Here is a 22,448-nt window from a genome sequence, read left to right as displayed (position 1 = left end):
ATACTACAAAGCTGTAATAATCAAGACAGTATGGTATTGGCACAAGAACAGACACTCAGATCAATGGAACAGAATAGAGAACCCAGAAATGGACCCACAAATGTATGGCCAACTAATCTTTGACAAAGCAGGAAAGAACATCCAATGGAAAAAATACAGTCTCTTCAGCAAGTGGTGCTGGGAAAATTGGACAGCAACATGCATAAGAATGAACCTGGACCACTTTCTTACACCATACACAAAAATAAACTCAAAACGGATGAAAGACCTAAATGTAAGACAGGAGGCCATCAAAATCCTTGAGGAGAAAGCAGGCAAGACCTCTTTGACCTTGGCCGCAGCAACTTCTTACTCAACATGTCTCTGGAGGCAATGGAAACAAAAGCAAAAATGAACTACTGGGACCTCATCAAAATAAAAAGCCTCTGCACAGTGAAAGAAACAATCAGCAAAACTAAGAGGCAACCAACAGAATGGGAGAAGATATTTGCAAATGACATATCAGATAAAGGATTAGCATCCAAAATCTATAAGGAACTTATCAAACTCAACACCCAAAAACCAAATAATCCAGTGAAGAAATGGGCAAAAGACATGAATAGACACTTCTCCAAAGAAGACATCCAGATGGCCAACTGACACATGAAAAAATGCTCAACATCACTCATCATCATGGAAATACAAATCAAAACCACAATGAGATATCACCTCACACCTGTCAGACTAACATTGACAACTCAGGCAACAATAGATGTTGACGAGGATGCAGAGAAAGACGATCTCTTTTGCATCGTTGGTGGGAATGCAAGCCAGTGCAGCCACTCTGGAAAACAGTATGGAGGTTCCTCAAAAAACTAAAAATAGAACTATCCTATGACCCAGCAATTGCACTACTAGGCATTTATCCCCGGGATATAGGTGTGCTGTTTCGAAGGGACACATGGACCCCCATGTTTATAGCAGCACTATCAACAATAGCCAAAGTGTGGAAAGAGCCCAAATGTCCATCAATGGATGAATGGATAAAGATGTGGTATATATATGTATGTATGTATATATATGGAGTATATATATTCCATACTCCGAGTATGACTTGGCAATCAAAAAGAATGAAATCTTGCCATTTGCAACTACATGAATGGAACTGGAGGGTATTATGCTAAGTGAAATTAGTCAGTCAGAGAAAGACAAAAATCATATGACTTCACTCATATGAGGATTTTAAGAGACAAAACAGATGAACATAAGGGAAGGGAAACAAAAATAATATAAATTAGAGAGGGGGACAAAACAGAAGAGACTCATAAATATGGAGAACAAACAGAGGGTTACTGGAGGGGTTGTGGGAGGGAGGATGGGCTAAATGGGTAAGGGGCACTAAGGAATCTACTCCTGAAATCATTGTTGCACTATATGCTAACTAATTTGCGCGTAAATTTTTTAATTTAATTTAATTTAAAAAATATCCCTTGGGTGGATTCCCATGGCCTTTTGTAAAGTCTGAAATCCTTACCTGGGCTGACCAGGTATCATTATGCTGCTGGAGCTTTTTCAGTGTCCTATCCCCCGTACTACAGCCAAGGAAATTCAATTCAGTGGACATTTGCAAAGGAATGCCAAGAGAAGGAAAAAGAAAGAGAAAGACCAAATGGTGTACTTTTGGTCTCCAAAATGGGATTTTTGAGTTGTATCTGGCCAGAATAAATAATTTTCTAACTTCCTGTAACTCCCATTAGCATGTCCTGTTGGAGTAGGCTGTAGATTTCGTCTCATTCAGGAGTAGAGAGGACACAGGCTGCATCATAAGGAAAGTTTCTACTACATTAAATGAAGGTTGTGAAAAAAACCACCTCTTCCAGCCTGGCAGACTAGGGTAAGAATTAGCATGCTTTCTAATGATTTTAGTGACACAGAACAGAAGAGAATAAAAATAAATAAACAATATATGTAAAAAAAAATAATAAGCATTTAAAAAAAGAATAGCAGAGGTGGCGAGGCCAGGGGTCAGGAGAGCATTTGATTTTTCCCCTCTAGGCTAAAATTCCAAAAGTCAGGATTTGGATAGATTTTGCCTTGCTCCCTTTTGGAGAGGAGACAAAGTGAAAATGGCAGTGAAGCAGATAAATGGTTTGAGTTAGCAGCCTCAAGACTCTCTTAGGCTCCTGGGTGTAGTGCAAAAAGTCCCAAAGTTCTTTGCTTTCCAAGGAAAGATATGGAATGCAGCTGAAGGACTGGCCAGGTCTCAGAAGGGGTTAACATCTCCAGCAAGAACCTGAGTAAGAGTGAGTCAGTTAAGGAGTCCCCAGGCCCTGACCCTGCTGAAAGAACTAACTAGAAGTTCACCAACCACACTCAGCAATTTGTCAGTCAGCCCAGAGGACCCCAGGACCAGACTCATGAAGCTGAGACTAGCCTGGATCCTGAAGGCAGAGCATGGAAATGAGGTCCTCAGCCCGATCACCACAATGTGTTCATATGAAGGCTACCATACACTTATCAAGGTACAGAGGAAGAATCTGGAAAACTAAAACACCATGAGTTACCCAGAGGAGAGTTTATAAACTGGAAGATTCTGAGACATGGCCAAATAACAACTTCTAGATGAGGAATGGAGATAGTCAGGAGGTGGGAAGATCTTGAGAAGAAGGAGCTGAAACATTTAATGTGTGATACATAATAGAACATTCCAGGGGCTGGTACTTGGTCCAGATGAAGGTATCACCACTAGAGTCTGTCTTAACTATTAACCTACCAAATAAAACCTAGCAACGGAGACTGGGGTAAGGGCTTGAGGAGTCAGGGCAGTGACAGGGAGAAGAATAGGAAGCTGTAGCAGAGATTGAGTTTATTGTTCAAGGCTGTAAATCCAACACCTAAAATGTGCCTTTCTTAGCATAAATAAATGAATGAATGAATGAATTTTGGGCAATGCCTATAAAGAAGGTTGGGAGTGGGGGACAGCAGCTTGGGCGGCCAGGTCTGTTGGATCCTAGTTTACCAACTAATAGGTAATAAATACCAAAACACATTACTTTCTAATTATTTCACTACATTTTCCTCTTACCTACGCTCTCCAGATTATTTATGCCTCTGGTATCCAGGGCTGGCTCCATGGGCATGGAACAGGGCCCCTTACTCAGAAGGTGGCAAGCTTGATTTACTGCTTTCCTGTCATTATCTTGAAATTGTTAACAACTTTTTAATGAGGGGCCCCACATTTTCATATTGCGCTGGGATCCACAAATTACTTAAGTAATTTGGGACCTGATTGTATCTGTAGTGTCTTCTGCAGCTTGATAGCACGGGGTGGACATTGGCAAACGCTGGAAATCCGAGTGAGAACCAATTGTAAAATGTGTACCACCAGACAAGCCACACTATATAAGTATAATGATTACACATGCCCATTCCCAACCCCCGTGGGTTTTGATAGAATTTCAGAGTAGGAAAGAAGGTTTTTGGGTTTTTTGTTTTTGTTTTTGTTTTTTGTTTTAAACATAGCACTTTACCATTTATTTGTGGCAAAGAAGAAAAACAGTGGCCTCAGCCTTGGTATTATTTCAAAACCTAAATTCAGATATCCCATGATTGCAAACTGTCACAGATGAAGTGTGACACTCCAGAAGGGCGGTAAGAAGTCTCCCTGAATGAAGAAGGTTCGCATCAATTGGTGAAAGGTTAGAAATCCGAGAACTCGCGCCTGCCTCCTCTGGCCAAGTCTTAGCTGTCGCTCCCAGGCTCTTCCTCCTCCGCGGGGAAGCCGGGAGCTCGCCAGAGTGTACGGAGACGCGGTAGGCTGGGCGACCCTCTCCAGGCGCCGGGCGGAGAAAGCCCACCCGCCTCCGGAGCCCCACAGACTTGTCTGCGACCCGCACAGCGATGGAGCCCTCCTGGCTGGAGATGCGCTGGGCGCGGCCCTTGTACCTGGCCTTCGTGTTCTGCCTGGCCCTGGGGCTGCTGCAGGCCATCAAGCTCTACCTGCGGAGGCAGCGGCTGCTGCGAGACCTGTGCCCTTTCCCCGCGCCCCCCACCCACTGGTTCTACGGGCACCAGAAGGTAATGGAAGGGAGGGGCGGAGAAGGATGCTGCCAAGGGAACCCGGCGAGCGGAGAGGAGGCTGCTTGCGCCCCTTCCTCCCATCGCTGCGTCCTGCACAGCTGGCCCACCCTGTGGCTCACAGCACTGCAGGGAAAGGAAAAGAGCCTGGAGCCTCTAGGGTGGAAGCTCCGGGAGGGCTGGGAGGGCCATGTAGAGACTGAGTACAGAAAAAGAACGTGCTGTAGTTCAGGGCGGACTCTAATTGCTTCACCAATCTCTTGCATTTATGTACTGCATTTTAAAAATCCTACATGGATCGCTAAAAAATAGTTATGTTATTCTAAATAATGCAAATTAATTGCAGAAAATATGCAAAATTGAGCACAATTAATTGCCACCCTCAGTCCGTTACAACCAGAGAAAATGAACTTTCTTTTCCCAAGATTCTTTTGAAGTAGAGAGCAGCCCCAGCCAATCGCTCAAAAACAGTTGGCGAATTTACCTTTTGGTCTTTCTTGTTCTCCAAATCCTCTCTCACTCCTGATTACCTTGTTTTATTCATTCAGCCAGCTTTGAGTGGAATTGTGTGATGGGTGCTAGCATTACAAAGAGCAGACCCCCGTACCTGCCCTCAGAGGGCCAAACCAGATGCATATTTAGACCACAAAGAGATAATGCAAATACAGTAGTGAGTGCTTTGATAGAGGCCCAGGAACAAGGCATCTTGGAAATAGGTGTCTGTACCTAGGGGAGGAAGGAAAGTCTCTGAAAGCCTGGGCAGAATTCTAAAGGGTGGGTGGGTTGGGAAGGGTGTCTCCAGCAGAGCTACTGCGGAGTTCTTTGGCTCCCCCACTCCTGGTCCTTCCCGAAAGCAACCACTCTCAACTGTTTTACCTGTTTATTTTCATCCTTACTGCTAAATTAATATTACTATGTTGCATTTCTTAATTCAATCATTTTAGATATCCATTTACTAGCTACCTTATGATGAGTAATCACTTATACCTCATCTTTTGCTGTCCCAATATAGTTATATTGTATTTTTTGGTTAAATAGAAAAATTAGTATTTATATTCTTTTTATTATGTAAATGTTTACTTACCGCTGATCTAATGGTTGATTTTGTTTCTTTTCTTATGGAACATTTTTTTCTTCCACAGTGTTTCTCATATGCTTAGTTTTTCAAAATCTGTCACTGTTTTTTCCCCCCAAATGTTTTAATAGATCTGTCAAACACATCTCAAGAATCTTTCCAAGTATTAAAACATATCAAACAACCTGTCAGTTTTTATGCTTTTCTGGAGGCATTTCTCCCAAAGACCTCTCCTCCTCTTCTAAGCTGGACTGGTTGGTTCTTCTCTAGGTCTGATACATAGATATTGTGCCATCCTGTGTCATATCTTCCATTTCCTGGATACTATGTCTTCTATTTTTCTTGATTTATTTAATCATTTTTATGGGTGGCTTCTTGAGATTGAGTGAAAGGAATGTCAGGTGAATTTTTTGAGCTCTTGAATAGCTGAAAGTGTCTATTAAAATTCATTAATGAATTTTCATTCATTAAAATTCATGACTGATAATTTGGCTGGGTATAGAATTATACTTTGGAAATAATTTTCTCTCGGAATTTTGAAGACATCATGCCATTGTCTTCTAGCTTTCGGGATAACTGTTGAAAATTCTGATACCTTTCTGACTTTGTCCCCAAAATCTTTACTGTGGTAAAATGCCCCAAACATAAAATTTGCCATCTTCACCATTTTTAAAAGTGTACAGTTCAGTGACATTAAATACATTCATAATGCTGTGCAACCACCAGCACTATCCACCTCCATAACACTTTGCATCTTGTAAAACTGAAACTGTATACCCATTCAACAACAGTTCCCCATTTTTGTCTCTCCTCAGCCCCTGGCAACCACCATTCTATTTTCTGTTTCTACAGTTTTAGCTACTCTACATATCTCCTATAAGTGGAATCATGTAGTATCTTTTTGTGACTAGATTATTTCACTTAGCATAATGTCCTTAGGGTTCTTCCATATTGTAGCATGTGTCAGAATTCCCTTCCTTTTTAAAACTGAATAATATTTCACTGCGCATCTATACCACATTTTGTTTATCTGTTCATCCTGTCAGTGGACACTTGGGTTGTATTCTACATTTTAGCTATTGTGAACATGAGTGTAAAAATCTGTTTGACACCCAGCTTTCGACTGGATATATACCCAGAAGTGGAATTACTATATCATATGGTAATTCTATTTTTAATTTTTTGAGGAGCAACCATACTGTTTTCTGCAATGGCTGCACCATTTTACACTTCCAACAGAAGTGCACAGGGGTTCCAATTTCTCCACATTCTTACCAACACTTGTTGTTTTCTGGCTTTTGCTTTTTTCTGATGGTAGTCATCCTAATGAGTGTGAGGTAGTATCTTATACTTTTGATTTGAATTTCCCTAATGATTAGTGATGTTGAGCATCTTTTCATGTGCTCAATGCCATTTGTATATCTTCTTTGGAGGAATGGCCAGTTAAGTCCTTTACCCATATTTGGATCAGGTTGTTTGTTTTTTGATGTTGAGTTTTAATATTTCTCTATGTATTCTGGATATTAATCCCTTATCAGATATATTATTTGTAAATATTTCTCCAATTCTGTGGGGTTTTTTTACTTTTCCTGTTACACTGTGTTTTCATACACATTTTTTAAAATTTTTGTAAAGTCCAATTTATATATTTTTTTCTTTTTTCCTGTGCCTTTGGTGTCATAATCAAGAAATCATTTCCAGATCCAATGTTGTGAAGAAATTACCCTGTGTTTTCTGCTAAGAGTTTTATAGTTTTAGTTGTTACTTTTAGGTCTTTGAGCCATTTTTGGTTAATTTTTGTGTATGGTGTTAGATAAGGAAGGACCCAACTTTATTCTGTTGCATGTGGATATTCGGTTTTCCCAACAACATTTGTTGAAAAAACTGCCCTTTTCCCTTTTTTTTTCAGGGTACAAAGCTAGTTTATTTGGACAAAGTTTTTCACATACACAGAAAAGCTCAGTATGCATTTCCAGCCACCCAATCCCAAGCACTTGGTAATCACAGCCAAAGGTTCAGAAACTTACTGAAGATACAGACCCTGTTTACATGTCCTTTTCCCATTGAATGATTCTATCCCCTTTGTCAAAAATCATTTGACCATATATTTGAGGGTTTATTTCTAGGCTTTCTATTTTATTCCATTTGCCTATATGTCTGTCTCTGTGCCAGAACCATGCTGTTTTGATTACTGTAGCTTTGTAGTAAGTTTTGAAATCAGGAAAATGAGTCCTTCAGCTTTGCTCTTCTTATTAAAGATTTTTTTTTTTGCTATTCAAGGTCCCCTGAGATTTCATATAAATTTTAGGATAGACTTTTCTATTTCTACAGAAAACATCATCAGGATTTTGTTAGGCATTATGTTGAATTTGTAAAATTCTTTGGGTAGTATTGGAATCTTAATAATAATGTCTTCCAATTCGTGAACATGGGATGTGTTTCCATTTATTTATGTTTTTTTAAATACATAAATATTGTTTCTTCAGCAATGTTGTTTAGTTTTCACTGTACAAATCTTTCACCTTGTTGGTTGGAAATACTTGGTTTTCCAATACTTGATTTCACCTCCTAAATATTTTATTCTTTTTGATGCTATTGTAAATGGGCTTGTTTTTGTCATTTTCTTTTCAGATTGTTTATTGTTAGTGTACAGAAATGCAACTGGTTTTTGTGTAGAAAATGTAGATTTTCTACATTTTAATGTAGAAATACAACTAGCTTTGCCAAATCTAAGGTTAATTCCTTATCTTTTCTTCTAAGAGTTTTATAGTTTTAGCTCTTTCATTTAGAACATTGATCCATTAAGTTAATTTTTGTATATTGCATAAGGTAGGGGTCCAACTTTATCCTATTTTTTTGTGAATATCCAGTTATCCCAGCACCATTTGTTGAAAAGACGATACTTTGCCCCCATTAAATTGTTTTGACACCTGAGTAGGAAAAACCCAGTCCTCTCCCTGTGGAGACCCCACAGATTAAGGGTTCAGCCCCACAAGATTACCCCAACCCCATTTCAGATGCCAATTGCAAGTCCAGGTTGTTACTGTGCTTCTGACCAATCAGCTATAAGTTGGAGGCTCCCATGACCTTCTCCTCAGGTTTGATTAATATGCTAGAACAGCTCACAGAACTCAGGAAACAGTTGATTTACTGTTTACCAGTTTGTTATAAAAGGATATGATAAAGGATACAGATGAACATGCAGTTGGAAGTGATGCAAAGGACAAGTATGTGGGAAGGGGCACAGAGCTTCCACAGAGCCCTCTCCAGATACATCACTCTACCAGCACCTCCACGTGTTCACCAAACCAGGTCTCCAAACCCTGTACTTTTGGAATTATTATGGAGGCTTCATCATGTAGATACAATTGAACATTAACTCCATTTCCAGTTCATCTCCTTCTCTGGAGAATGAGAAGTGAGACTGAAGATTCCAAACTTCTAATTATAGCTTGGTCTTTCTGGTGACCAGCCCCCATCCGAGAGCCCACCAAGAGTCACCTCACTGGAACAAAAGACATTGCTATCAGTTGACTGTAAACAAGAAGTTTATTTATGGATTCTCAATTCTATTCTTATAGAATAGAATTATTCTTATTGTCTATACTTATGCTGATACCACACTGTCTTAATTATTTTTGCTTTGTAGTAAGTTTTGAAATTAGGAAGCATGAGTCCTCCTACTTTGTTCTTTTTCAAGATTACTTGGGCTATTTTGGATACCTCTGGTTTCCATATAAGTTTTAGAATCAGCTTGTCAATGCCTACAAAGAAGCCAGCTGTGATTCTGATGGGGATTGCACTGAATCTGTAGATCAGTTTGGGAAATACTGCCATTTTAACAATATGAAGTTTTCTGCTCCATGAACATGAAATGTCTTTACATTTGTATAAGTCTTTTTAAATTTCTTTCAACAATGTTTTGTAGTTTTCAGTAACCTTTACATTTATCCTATTAAATTTGTTTCTGAATGTTTTATTCTTTCTGATACTGTTGTCAAAGGATGGTTTTATTTTCAGTCAGATTGTTTATTGCCATCATGTTTTAAAGTCTATATCTCTCTTGACTGCCACTAAATTATTTTTTTGTGTGTTTTAGAGAGGCCTCTATCAGAGTTTTGCAGATGAGAAATGGCTGATATATCAAGCTGGCTAATATTACCAACTCTACCTATTTACCTTTTTTTTTTTTGCCCTTTATGTTTCTTTTGACAATTCATCACTCAGATAGTCACAAGGAAGAGCTAGAACTATTATACTTAACCTTCCTAAGGCTCAGTTTCCTCATCTGTAAAATGTAGGTTCTAATCATATCTGCTTCATAGGGTTCTTGGTATAGAGATTAAACAATATACATCATGGAGGGGAGCTTGGGTGGCTCAATTGCTTAAGCATCCGTCTTCAGCTCAGGTCATGACCTCATGGCTCATGGTTCGAGCCCCATGTTGGGCTCTGTGCTGACAGCTCAGAACCTGGAGTCTGCTTCAGATTCTGTGTCTCCTTCTCCATCTGCCCCTCCCCCACTCACGTTTTGTCTCTGTCTCTCAAAAATGAATAAACGTTTAAAAAAAGTTTAAAAATACATATAAAACATGGAAAGTAACTTGGCAACATCTAGCTCATAGTAGTGCTTTGTAAATGTTAGCTATTACTATTTCTTTGAGAACTAAGCATTTTCTGATTATTTCTGAACAGTGTTTCCTAAATATGTGTAAGACGTATTTTCAAATGTATTAAGGTACTGCTATGGATGAAGAAATGTAAATTCAATATTACAGGACTCACAATGGCTTTCTATCCTTTTTGTCCAGAAAGGAGTTACTAAAAGTATGACCAAATGCTTTTGGCTGAAGGTGTCCATGACAATTTTTAACTTAAAAAAATAATCCTCATACTAGGCTATAATTTCTGTGAGGACAAAGACTTTGTCTGTCTTATATTTCTCTGCATCTCTATTGCCTGGAATATATAGTAGGCACTTAATACATTCTCATTTGTTTATTGTTTGCAAATGAATGAAGGAAGGAACATTTTTTTTGTTAGGGAACATCATTGGCATTGTCAGTGGGTACTTGTCACTGACTTGATTGTGGAAGTGTTAGGAAAAATGAGTCTGCACCATTTCAGGAGGTAGAGTTCAAGAATCTCAATCTGTTAGGGGCCCTACACTTTCCAGGGAACACTTCATGGGATAAAAGGTGCTAGCTTGTAACAGAGGATATTGGGAGCCAAAGTTTGCCAACTTTTCTGAGGGTAGCAAATTCTGTATGACTGGTCACATAAGGGAGAACTTGCCAACCTTGGTTTCCTTGCAAGTCAGGACCCCTACAATCATGTATCACTGGGCACCCCCAGACACACATATACAGGTGCCTGCCACACTCCCACTTTATACAAGAAGTTCATGAATCTTCTTGTCAGCGATTTAGAGGAACTATTTAAATGAGCCATTAGTGGCAGAAGACATGAATAGACAATTTTCCAAAGTAGACATCCAGATGACTAACAGACACATGAAAGGATGTTCAACACCACTCATCATTAGGGAAATACAAATAAAAACCACAATAAGATATCACCTCATACCTGTCACAATGGCTAAAATTAACAGCACAGGGAAAAAACAGATGTTGGTGAGGATGTGGAGAAAGAACCCTTTTGTGCTGTTAGTGCAGGTACAAATAGGTGCAGCCACTCTGGAAAGCAGTATGGAGATTCCTCAAAAAATTTAAAATAGAACTACCCTATGACCCAGTAATTGCTATACTAGGAATCTATCCAAAGGATACAAAGATGCTGATTTAAAGGGAAAATGTACCCCAATGTTTATAGCAGCACTATCAACAATAGCTAAATTATGGAAAAAGCCCAAATGTCCATTGATTGATGAATGGATAAAGGAGATGTGGTGTATATACACAATGGAATATTACTCGGCCACCAAAAAGAATGAAATCTTGCCATATGCAACAACATGGATGGAACTAGAGTGTATTATGCTAAGTCAGAGAAAGACAAATATCATATGACTTTACTCATATGTGGAATTTAAGAAATACAACAGATGAACATAGGGGAAGGGAAGAAAAAATAAGATAAAAACAAGGAGAGAGGCAAACCATAAGAGATTCTTAAATATAGAGAACAAACTGAGGGTTACTGGAGGGGAGGCAGGTGGGGAGTGTGGGCTAAATGGGTGATGGGCATTAAGAAGGACACTTGTTGGGATGCGTTCTGGGTGTTACATGTAAGTGATGAACCACTGAATTCTACTCCTGAAACCAATACTACACTATATGTTAACTAACTTGGATTTAAATAAATACAAAATAATAATAATAAATGAGCCATTAGTAACCTGCTTATCAAGGCAAAAGTTCATCTCTGATGGTAGTAAGGGAAAAGAACAGGGTTTTCTTTGTAGATGGAGTGGGCAGGTTTTTGGGGAGAAGCTTTAACTATGAATTACCAAAAAGGATCATTCCTCAATTAGTAATAATCAGAGAGGGGAAAAGGAAGAGGGAATGGTGAGCTAGATTGTGGGTCATGTCCAATCTACTACCAGTTAGCTTCCCACATAGGAAAAAAACTCTTTTTCAGCTTCCAGAGTCCACTCCTAAAAAGTGTGTGACTTTAGCAGGTGAGGCAGACTCAGCTCGCTTCACCCTCTCAGTTGGGAAAATGGCTCATGGTAGATGTCAATTGACAGAGATTTATTCTGGGGATTCAACATGCATTTAGATGGGGAAGTTAAATACACTGATATTGGTTAGAAAATTATACTCCAAGCTTAGAAATGCTGAGGAGAGCATGTCTGTGCTATGTTATCCGGGCCCTAGATTCGGCTCACATCTGTAGGAGGGGATGAGTCCAGATTGGCTGGCTTCTTTAACTTCCTTCACTCATTTTTCACTGCAGCTACTTCAGGATGGTGAAATGGAGAAACTTGAGGAGCTTGTTGGAAAATACCCTTGTGCCTTTCCTTGCTGGGTTGGGCCCTTTCAGGTATTCTTCTATATCTATGACCCAGACTACGCGAAGGCATTTCTGAGCAGAACAGGTAAGAAAAGGGATGAATCTCGGGAACCTATCCTCCTAGGAGGGATATGCACAACTCACAGGCAGGATTCTAAAGGAATCCTGAAGCAAAGATTAATATCAGGCCTTTATTAAGAGACCTAGAGACAAACTGACGGTTACCAGAGTCAGGCAGCAGGTGGGGGAGGGTGAAATATGTGATGGGGATTAAGGAGCGCACTTGTGATAAGTACTGAGTGATGTATGGAAGTGTTGAATCACTACATTTACACCTGAAACTAATATAACACTGTATGTTAACTATACTGGGGTTAAAACAAAGCAAGAGAGGCCTGGCCTGGAGAAAGCCAAGAGAGTTTCTGAGCAATGCTGAAAGGGATTCCCATGTCCCCCAAGTCCCTTGTCAGGCTAAGACTCCCATGAACCCTTTAGGGTGTAATATAAAGCCCCGCTGGCACCACCAGATCACCAAGGGCTTCCTTTATGTCTCAGTTTTGTGATGTCGGTAATACTCCCCATCCCCCAGCCCCTTACTTGTGCATGAGTCTTCAGGGAATTCAGAAGTAGCTCTGCCTCTGCTGGTTTCATACCTGAACCTGGGTGCTAGATCATTAATTTACCAGTATAACCTCTTGGCTGCAGTCCAGATATTTTTGTTTTCTTCATAGTTCCCAACTGTGTTCCCTTTTGGAACGCGAGTCATCTAACTCCCCCATCCAAGCCTTTTCAAAGACGTCTGTGGCAGATTATCTCATCGCACAAAATTAAAACGTCCAGTTTGGGAGCACTTGGGTGGCTCAGTCGGTTAAGTGTCCGACGAAGCCCCACGCTGGTCTCCACGTTGGGCGTGAAGCCTACTTAAAAGAAAAAAAATGTCCAGGTTTTTCTCCATCATCTTTGTAAAACTAAGATCTTACATTCTAATCTTTCTTCTCTGTCCATTGTCTCCATTACTTTTAGTAAAACCTAATAAAAGAAAACAGCCTTTCCCTGAAAGTCTCCATGTTTCCCAATCCCCCAGCCCTGATTTGTTTCCTGCTCACTTCTTAAAGGACAAGAGCTGTAAAACACTTCCACATTAGAGTTCATGAGAACCCCCAGAGGCATTTGATCCCCACTCTCTGTGGTCTGCCAGCTCCTGCTGTAAACACTAATCTACTTTCCAAGAAGGATATAATATATTGTCCCAAATTCTGTTCTGGAAACTTGGTCACCCTTGGGCAATCTGTTTCTATAGGAGAAAGTATAAGCAAGGGAAGAATCTGGGTTTGTGTACCTGTCTGCCTCCTGGGGTTTATTGTTCTCTGGCTCCTTAACCAAACTTATGGTTTGCCTGGGCATGCCATGGGTTGCCATGCCATGCCTGGGCTCCTTCTTGCTATTTGTGATTAGCACAGGCAAATGAAGAGAACCTTCACCGACTTTGGTAATTTTCCTCTAATGCTGTTGTTTGTTTCCTCTGCTTGACTCTACAGATCCCAAGTCCAAGTACCTGTACAAGTTCTTGATTCCGTGTCTTGGTATGTATGTGCCAGAGAGACAGGTGATTCACTCTCTTGCTTGAGGTCCCCTTGGTATAGTAAAGCATTCCAAAGAAACAAGTCAGAATGCTCAAAACAATTAAGAGGATGGACGATCTATGCTGCAAGTTATCTAGGGGCAAAATCAAGAGGGAGTGCTAAGATCAACCCAGCACAACTTCCTAAGAACCCTCTTTATCCATTTCTCTCTCCAAAGTCTCATTCTCAAGGCAGCATGTGTGTGAATCTGTCCCATCTCTGTCTTTAAAACTGCAGCCACACATCTGTATTCTTTATTTTGTCCTTTCTTTTCTCTTGTTTTCTTGGATCTTCCACTTTCTTTTTGGAGTCCATATATTTCCATATGCAAACCAGTACAGTTTTGCTCTGAAGTATAGTTTGGTAGTATTCCATGAGCAGATAAATTAGGCCTTCTGGTCATGTAATTGGTATTCATGTTAGACAAAGAAGGAATTACATGAAAAAACTGTTGATTTGGGGTTCAGAGCTACTTGGATTTGAATACTGCCTCCCACTAGCTAGTTGCATGTGATTCTGGGGAAATCTTCTGATGAGAGTTACATCTCTAGGCCATTGTGGGGATTAAATGAAACACGTATTTTCAGCACTTACTGTAGTGGCTGGCATGGTACCAGCACCAGACCATACATCTCAAGCCTGACATGTTGTAAGCACCCAATGAATGATGGAAGTTACTTATTAATAAATGTTAAAGTCGTTTTAAAGCCAAATCTTTAATGACCTTTCTTGCAACCAAAGACTGTAAAGCACTGATCTTGATGAGTGTTTGCACTCCCTATCATTTATAAGTGTGAATCACCAACTAAGGCCCAAGGAGGAGACATCTGGGGACAGAGTGGACACTCACGTCTAGTTCCTTATAAATTTTGTGTTCGCAGTGTAGTTTATGGATTGGTTTGGAGTCAAAAGGAGATGAATATTTGTTATGTTTCCACTGTGAGCTAGAGACCAGGCTAGGTGCTTCATGTATGTGCTTTCATTTAATCTTCACAGCAACACAGTGAGGTAGATGTTTATTATCACACTCTATCATTGAGTAAACCAAGCCTCAGGAAGATTAGGTGACTTACTCAGTTCTGACATAGGTAGTGACTGGTGACTTCAGGATCAGCACTCTCATCAGGTTTCAAACCCTGGGGTCTTCCTCACAATGTTAAATATATCCATCCCAGATTAAGCAACAAATCTCACTTCCATCATAATATATAAACACTACTCTGATTTCCACTCTATTATGACTACATGTGTGTCATGCTCACTCCCTGATGTCTCTGTTCCTCACCTCTCCTTCCTCATCTCATCTAATAAAATGGCATGAGGTTTTGTCCCCTTTCTTTCTCAAGGAAAAGGACTGGTGAGTCTAGAAGGACCCAAATGGTTCCAGCACCGTCACCTACTAACTCCTGGGTTCAATTTTAACATCTTGAAATCATATGTTGAGGTGATGGCCCATTCAGTGAACACAATGCTGGTAAGTGAAGGGACAAAAAGTTCTCTGGTGTGTTGCAGAATGCTTCCAACAGGGAATGAATTAGACATGTGTGATGGGTAGCAAAATTCAAAGGGGGATGGCTCTTAGAAATTAACCAGTGTACATTTACCAACTGAGCAATAGGTGTCCATGTAAGCCTTTGCTATGGTTCTTTGTTTGGGTGACAAAAAATGATGAAGTTCTGGTCATCTAACTCAGATATATTTTGAGACCCTATGGCAGTAAACCAAGTACCAAGTAGTGAGATTCAGATGGTCAGTGCTGTAACTGACAGGTGAGGAAATGAGGAATAGCTATAGTAGCTTCAGATTCAGAGGAGACTCATTTTTACCAGCAAATATGGCCGGACTTCCTTATGTGGATAATACAGATGAGTGAATTCTAAGCAGAGTGAGTTAGCATAAGCAAAGGTATGGAAGTTAGAGCGAATTTGCCTGATGGTCACAAAGAACCTAGCAAAAGCTAAGTGTCTACATTAAAGCCACAGGGTGTGAGTTTCCTCTTGTAGATAGTAGTGATCATTTGGATCATAAATGAGTTCCATTCTAAAACTCCACTGGTATGTGGTATATTTTTAATTTTTAAACTGTGATTGTTTAAAAATGAGACAAGTAATTCATTAATACAAGTTTCATGATAAACACTTCAAACTCCACCAATGAAGCCAAAGTTTCCCTCCACTTTCATTTGCAAACCCATCCCTTTGCCCAGGAGAGAACCACTGTTACCAACCAATTGGCTGAGTTCTCACAGAAGTGGATTTAACCTGAGTTAAGGTGAAAATACCCATGGCCCACTCTTGGCAGAAAGCCTCAGGTACAGGCTGGAGAGAGAAGGAGCAGTCTCCTTCCATTCTGGTGCCATGCTGCTTTGTACACAATGGCAAATTAGCCAGTGGTGGTACTGAGTTTATCTCTGTTTCAGTAAACCACTTGTGTCTTCCTCGTTTCTCAGCCCCACCTGAGCCTGAGACTCCACTCATAGCTTTCCCCTCGGCTGAACTGTGCCCTAGTGCTTCCAGCTTGAGCTTCCCCTTCGCTGCCATTTCTCCTAAATTTACTTTTTTTACACAGTATAACTTACATTATTCAAGATGAAAGCAATTGAATAAACAATGGACATTGGGATAAAAGCTTTAAAAAAAATCTCTGCCTCCAAATGTGTACCAGCCCCTACCTATGGCATTAGGTGCTCAATAGGTTGATCTGACTTTAAACATTTAGATTTCTTTGTGTTTAACACAAAGAATGCTTATCATGACATATTCATTTTCAACAGGGAACATTTCAGGTAGTGTGAGCAGGTCACCTGGAGGGGAGAAGTAAACTGGGCACAAACAGCGCTTGGCAGGGGGTCAGCTGGAAGCTGCTCCTACCCATGGCTTCTCTCTGTCCCCCACTTCTGAATTGAAAAGGCTTCTTACAATGTTCCAAGTTTATTTTAAGTGTGGCTATGGTGGTTGGCAGTAGTGATGGGGTAGGGTGTCTAGCAATTTGGGGGCTGAAGATGGAGGAAGCCCTGGGGAGACCCCTTGTAATTAGAGGTCTTGTATCAGAGATTGTCTGTTTTACTGGAACTCTGATCTGTTGTAAAGCAGAGTTATGGTAATGACTGAAAGGCCAAAAATACTTAACTCAGCCATTTACAGGATACCCGGCTTGCTCCGTGCTCTTTCTCACTCAGCTAGGTGCGGCTTTCCCTTCCTCATGCCAAGTAAGCACTTGGCTTATTTACATATACAACCTATGGCTCCTCCTAGGTCTGGATTGTCTACCTTACAGCCTAAGGGCAGGGTCAGGGAGGAGCTTTCAGGTAAAGGCAGTTTGATGATGCTATTGGTCTTGACCCCCTGTGCCAGGATAAGTGGGAGAAGATCTGTGGCCCCCAGGACACAATTGTGGAGGTCTTTGAGCACATCACCTTGATGACCCTGGACATACTTATGAAGTGTGTTTTGAGCCAGGAGACCAACTGCCAGACAAGCAGGTCAGTGACAGAAAAGCAAAAAGACACTTGTTCGTCATTATCTAAGTCATGCATTGACATATTGTCCCCACTTTCTCTTCTAGCACCCATGATCTTTATGTTAAAGCGACATTTGAAGCCAGCAAAATCATCTTTCACCGCTTATACAATTTCTTACATCACCTTGACATAATTTTCAAATTCAGCCCTCAGGGCCACCGCTTACAGGAGATGGTCAAAATTCTACATCAGTACACAGGTATTGCTTGTGTTTGGATTGCCTAAGTCCATACACCATCATTGTTGTACTGTGCCTGTCTAGAAGAATAGGCCTCGGTGTGAAAAAAAAAAAAAGTTCTTGTTCTTAACAGAGCTTTTATATGGACAGTGCTCCTTTAGAAGAGTGTGCTAGATCCATAGTAGTAGTTCTCTACTACTTCAGAAGTTTTCTATGTATTATATCATGTTTATTATTATTTCCAATTGTTGGGGCGCCTGGGTGACTCAGTTGGTTAAGCATCCGACTTCAGCTCAGGTCCTGATCTCATGGTTTGTGAGTTCGAGCCCCACATCGGGCTCTGTGCTGATGGCTCAGAACCTGGAGCCTGCTTCAGATTCTGTGTCTCCTTCTCTCTCTGCCCCTCCCCCAACTTGTGCTCTGTCTCTCTCTATCTCTAAAAATAAATTTAAAAAATATTTCCAATTGTAATTAATACAAATATAACAAGGGTCATTTAATATCTCAAAGCACACAAGGGCATATGGCTTTTTACACAGTGTTTCCAGTAGTCGCGAAGGAATAACAACAAACTAAAAACATTCATACAACATGGGAATGAATATGAGAACAGAGAGCACACGGACACGCATTCAAAAGGAGGGGGGACGGGGAGTTGTTCAGTAGGTAGAAAGTTTCAGTTACACAAAATGAACAAGTTCTAGAGATCTGCCTACAGTTAACAGTGCTGTACTGGGCATGTAAAAACTTAAGTGGGTAGATCTCCGGTTAAGTGTTCTTACCACAATAAAAAAATAAAAGAAGCTCAGTTCAAAAATAGTTTTGGCAAAACATAAACATAAAAGTTGAAATAGATTAAGCTCTTTAAGCAAGTCAACATTACTTTTCATCAACACCCGAATAGAGAATATTTATAAAGCAGTTAATGAATCCTTCCTCAGCTATGACTTCGGGCAAGTTAATCACTGCTTTGTCTCAATGTCAGCTGTAAAATGGGGACAAAAAGGAACCTATCTCCCAGGTTTGTGGTGATGATTCACTGTGTTAATATACATAAAGCGCTTGGGAAAGTGCCTGGTACTGAATAAATGTTAATCATAAAATACAGGGGCGCCTGGGTGGCGCAGTCGGTTAAGCGTCCGACTTCAGCCAGGTCACGATCTCACGGTCTGTGAGTTCGAGCCCCGCGTCAGGCTCTGGGCTGATGGCTCGGAGCCTGGAGCCTGTTTCCAATTGTGTCTCCCTCTCTCTCTGCCCCTCCCCCGTTCATGCTCTGTCTCTCCCTGTCCCAAAAATAAATAAAAAACGTTGAAAAAAAAAATTTTAAACCTAGAACACGTATTAAAAAAAAAATCATAAAATAGTTACTTTAGCAAACATATTTGCCTCAAGGAAATTTGCAAGACACACCCACACAGGCACAGGCGCAGTCAGGCACCCATAAACACACATGAATGTAGTGTATAAGGAGGACAGTCAGAAGCAGGTTAGGTTAACGATTTAAGATACAGATGGGCATTATGCAAATTATGGAAAGAGCCTAAATGTCCATCAACTGATGAATGGATAAAGAAATTGTGGTTTATATAGACAATGGAGTACTACGTGGCAATGAAAAAGAACAAAATATGGCCCTTTGTAGCAACGTGGATGGAACTGGAGAGTGTGATGCTAAGTGAAATAAGCCATACAGAGAAAGACAGATACCATATGTTTTCACTCTTATGTGGATCCTGAGAAACTTAACAGAAACCCATGGGGGAGGGGGAGGAAAAAAAAAAGAGGTTAGAGTGGGAGAGAGCCAAAGCATAAGAGACTCTAAGAACAAACTGAGGGTTGATGGGGAGTGGGAGGGAGGGGAGGGTGGGTGATGGGCATTGAGGAGGGTACTTTTTGGGATGAGCACTGGGTGTTGTATGGAAACCAATTTGACAATAAAATTTCATATATTGGAAAAAAAAAAAAAAAGATGGGCATTATATAGCAGTAGTTCCAAACCGGTTCACATCATGGCCCACACAGAAAATGCTAATATTTGTATGGCTCACTAGAGTGAACCTGGGGCATCTACAAAGGGTTATTGAAAGAACTCTTTACTATTTATTTATATTACATAATTATGATGAGAAAACAAAATGCAAATATTAGGGAAAAATAAATGCTAAATTTATTCAAAATAAAACCTTTTCAAAATTTTTATATTTATTTAGTCAAATTTACCAATATTATTTGTTCCTTTTTATTTTTTTATTATTTTTTAAAATGTATTTTCAAGTTAGTTAACATACAGTGTAGTCTCAGCTTCAGGATTAGAACCCAGTGATTCATCTCTTACATATGACACCCACCGCTCATCCCAAAAAGTGCCCTTCTTAATGCCTATCACCCATTTAACCCAGCCCCCCCCCACCCCCCTCTAGCAATCCTCAGTTTGTTCTCTGTATTTAAGAGTCTCTTATGGTTTGCCTTCCTCCTCATTTTTATCTTATTTTTTCCTTCCCTTCCTCTATGTTCATCTGTTGAATTTCTCAAATTCCACATATGAGTAAATCTTATGGCGTCTGTCTTATTTTGCTTAGCACAACACCCTTCATTTCCATCCATGTTGTTGCAAATGGCATGATTTCATTTCTTTTTCATCACCAAGTAATATTCCATTGTATATATACCACATCTTCTTTATCCCTTTATCAGTTAATGGACATTTGAGCTCTTTCCATAATTTGGCTGTTGTTGATAGCGCTGCTATAAGCATTGGGGTGCATGTGCCCCTTTAAATAAGCATTTTTGTAACCTTTGCAGAAATTCCTAGTAGTGCGATTGCTGGGTTATAGAGTAGTTCTATTTTTAATTTTTTGAGGAAACTCCATACTGTTTTCCAGAGTGGCTGTACCAGTTTGCATTCCCACCAACAATGCAAAAGGGTTCCTCTTTCTCCACATCCCCACCAACATCTGTTGTTTCCTGTGTTGTTAATTTTAGCCATCTGACCAGTGTGAGGTGGTATTTCATTATGGTTTAGATTTGTGTTTGAGTGATGTTGAGCATCTTTTGATGTGTCTGTTTCCCACATGGATGTCTTCTTTGGAAAAGTGTCTGTTTATGTCTTCTGTCCATTTCTCCACTGGATTATTTGTTGTTTGGGTGTTGAGTTTGGTAAGTTCTTTATAGATTTTGGATATTAATGCTTTACCCATTGGAAAAAACCCAAAGCTGGAGGCATCACAATCCCAGACTTTAACCTGTATTACAAAGCTGTAATCATCAAGATAGTATGGTATTGGTGCAAAAACACATAGATCAATGGAATAGAATAGAGAACCTAGAAATGGACCCACAACTATATAGCCAGCTAATCTTTGACAAAGCAGGAAAGAGTATCTAATGGAATAAAGACAGTCTCTTTAGCAATTGGTGCTAGGAGAACTGTACAGCAACATGCAGGAGAGTGAACCTGGACCACTTTCTTACATCATACACAAAAATATATTCAAAATGAATGAAAGACCTAAATGTGAGACAGGAAACAAGCAAAATTCTATGAGAGAAAACAGGTAATGACCTCTTTGACCTAGGCCGCAGCAACTTCTTACTTAACATGTCTCCAGAGGCAAGGGAAATAAAAGCAAAAATAAACCATTGGTGCCTTGTCAAGATAAAAAGCTTCTGCACAGCAAAGGGAACAATCAACAAAACTAAAAGGCAACTGACAGAATGGGAGAAGATATTTGCAGATGACATATCAATTATTTTTATTACATCTGGATTTTAAGTAGTAGACAGTAGCCATCCCCTATTCTAGGGTATTTCAACCCTTGCTCTAATGACATTTTGGTTTGGATAAGTCTTTGTTATGTGGCGAGGTGTCCTGTGCATTGTAGGATGTTTAGTTCCATCCCTGACATCTATCCACTCAATGCCAGTAAGACTCTGACAGTTGTGGCAACTGAAAATGTCTACACACATTGATGAATGTCCCCTGGGGTCAAAATTATCTCCATCTGAGAACCACTACCCTATACCCAAATTGTAGAGAATTCATCCATGTTTTTCTTCTTGTGCTTGTGTGGTTTTGTTCTTGCAGTTAGATCTCTGATTCATTTAGGGTTTATTCTTATGCATGGTGTGAAGTGTTGACCTAACTTTTCCAAATGGTTATCCAGTTGTCTCATCACCATTTATTAAAAAGGTGGTATATCTATGCAATGATATGTTACTCAGCCATAAAAAAGAAAGCGATCTTGCCATTTGCAACAACATGGATGGACCTAGAGGGTATTATATTATGCTAAGTGAAATAAGTCAGATAGAGAAAGACAAATACCATTCAATCTCACTCATATTTTTTCATTTAAGAAACAAAATGAAGAAAGAAAAAAGAAACAAACAAAAACAAATTGGTGGTGCAGAGGGCAGGTAGGTAGGGGGATGAGTGAAATAGATAAAGAGGATTAAGAGTATACTTAACGTGATGAACATAGAGTAATATATAGAATTGTTGAATCATTACACTGTACACCTGAAACGAATATAATGCTGTATGTTAATTATACTTCAATTAAAAATTTAATTTAATTTAATTTAAAAGTTCCATCTGTTCCAGTAATTGAGATAACCATTTTATATACTAAATTGACATATGTACTTGAACCTATTTCTGGACTTTCTTTTCTGTTCCATTCATCTGTCTATTTATTCATGTACTGGAATCACACTGATTCATTTAAAGAGATTTTGTAGTATGTTTTTTTTTAATTAACAAACTATTTTTAGACAGTTTTAAGTATACAGAAAAATTAAGTAGAAAGTGTAGACAGTTCCCATATACTTTCTCACCTCCACCTTCTTACACAGTTTCTCCTCATCACATCTTGCTTTAGTGAGGTACATTTGTTACAATTGAGCCAATATTGACACATTATTAACTAAAGTCCATAGTTTACTTTAGGATTCATCATTTATATTGTACACTCTATGGGTTTTGACACATGTGTTATGATATGTATCCCCCTCTATTCCTAG

At 39.7% G+C, this 22,448-nt stretch overlaps 1 protein-coding gene across 1 annotated transcript in view; it reads left to right on the top strand.

Moving 5' to 3' along the window:
* Positions 1 to 3,730: 3,730 nt before the first annotated feature.
* The window catches only part of LOC132672441 (cytochrome P450 4X1-like), a 31,126-nt gene continuing 12,408 nt past the window's right edge, over positions 3,731 to 22,448 (top strand). The window contains exons 1-6 of the mRNA XM_060624516.3: positions 3,731 to 4,056; positions 12,050 to 12,191; positions 13,645 to 13,689; positions 15,075 to 15,202; positions 17,082 to 17,209; positions 17,293 to 17,447. Of these exons, the coding sequence (XP_060480499.1) occupies positions 3,880 to 4,056; positions 12,050 to 12,191; positions 13,645 to 13,689; positions 15,075 to 15,202; positions 17,082 to 17,209; positions 17,293 to 17,447 (775 nt within the window). The 5' untranslated portion in view covers positions 3,731 to 3,879. The remainder of the gene's footprint in view (positions 4,057 to 12,049; positions 12,192 to 13,644; positions 13,690 to 15,074; positions 15,203 to 17,081; positions 17,210 to 17,292; positions 17,448 to 22,448) is intronic.

Source organism: Panthera onca, chromosome C1 (genome assembly GCF_046562875.1).
Source record: "Panthera onca isolate mPanOnc1 chromosome C1, mPanOnc1 haplotype 2, whole genome shotgun sequence".
NCBI classification, from domain to species: Eukaryota; Metazoa; Chordata; class Mammalia; order Carnivora; family Felidae; genus Panthera; species Panthera onca.
Note: the sequence above shows the minus strand (reverse complement) of the source record. Positions and strands in the feature narration are given on the sequence as shown.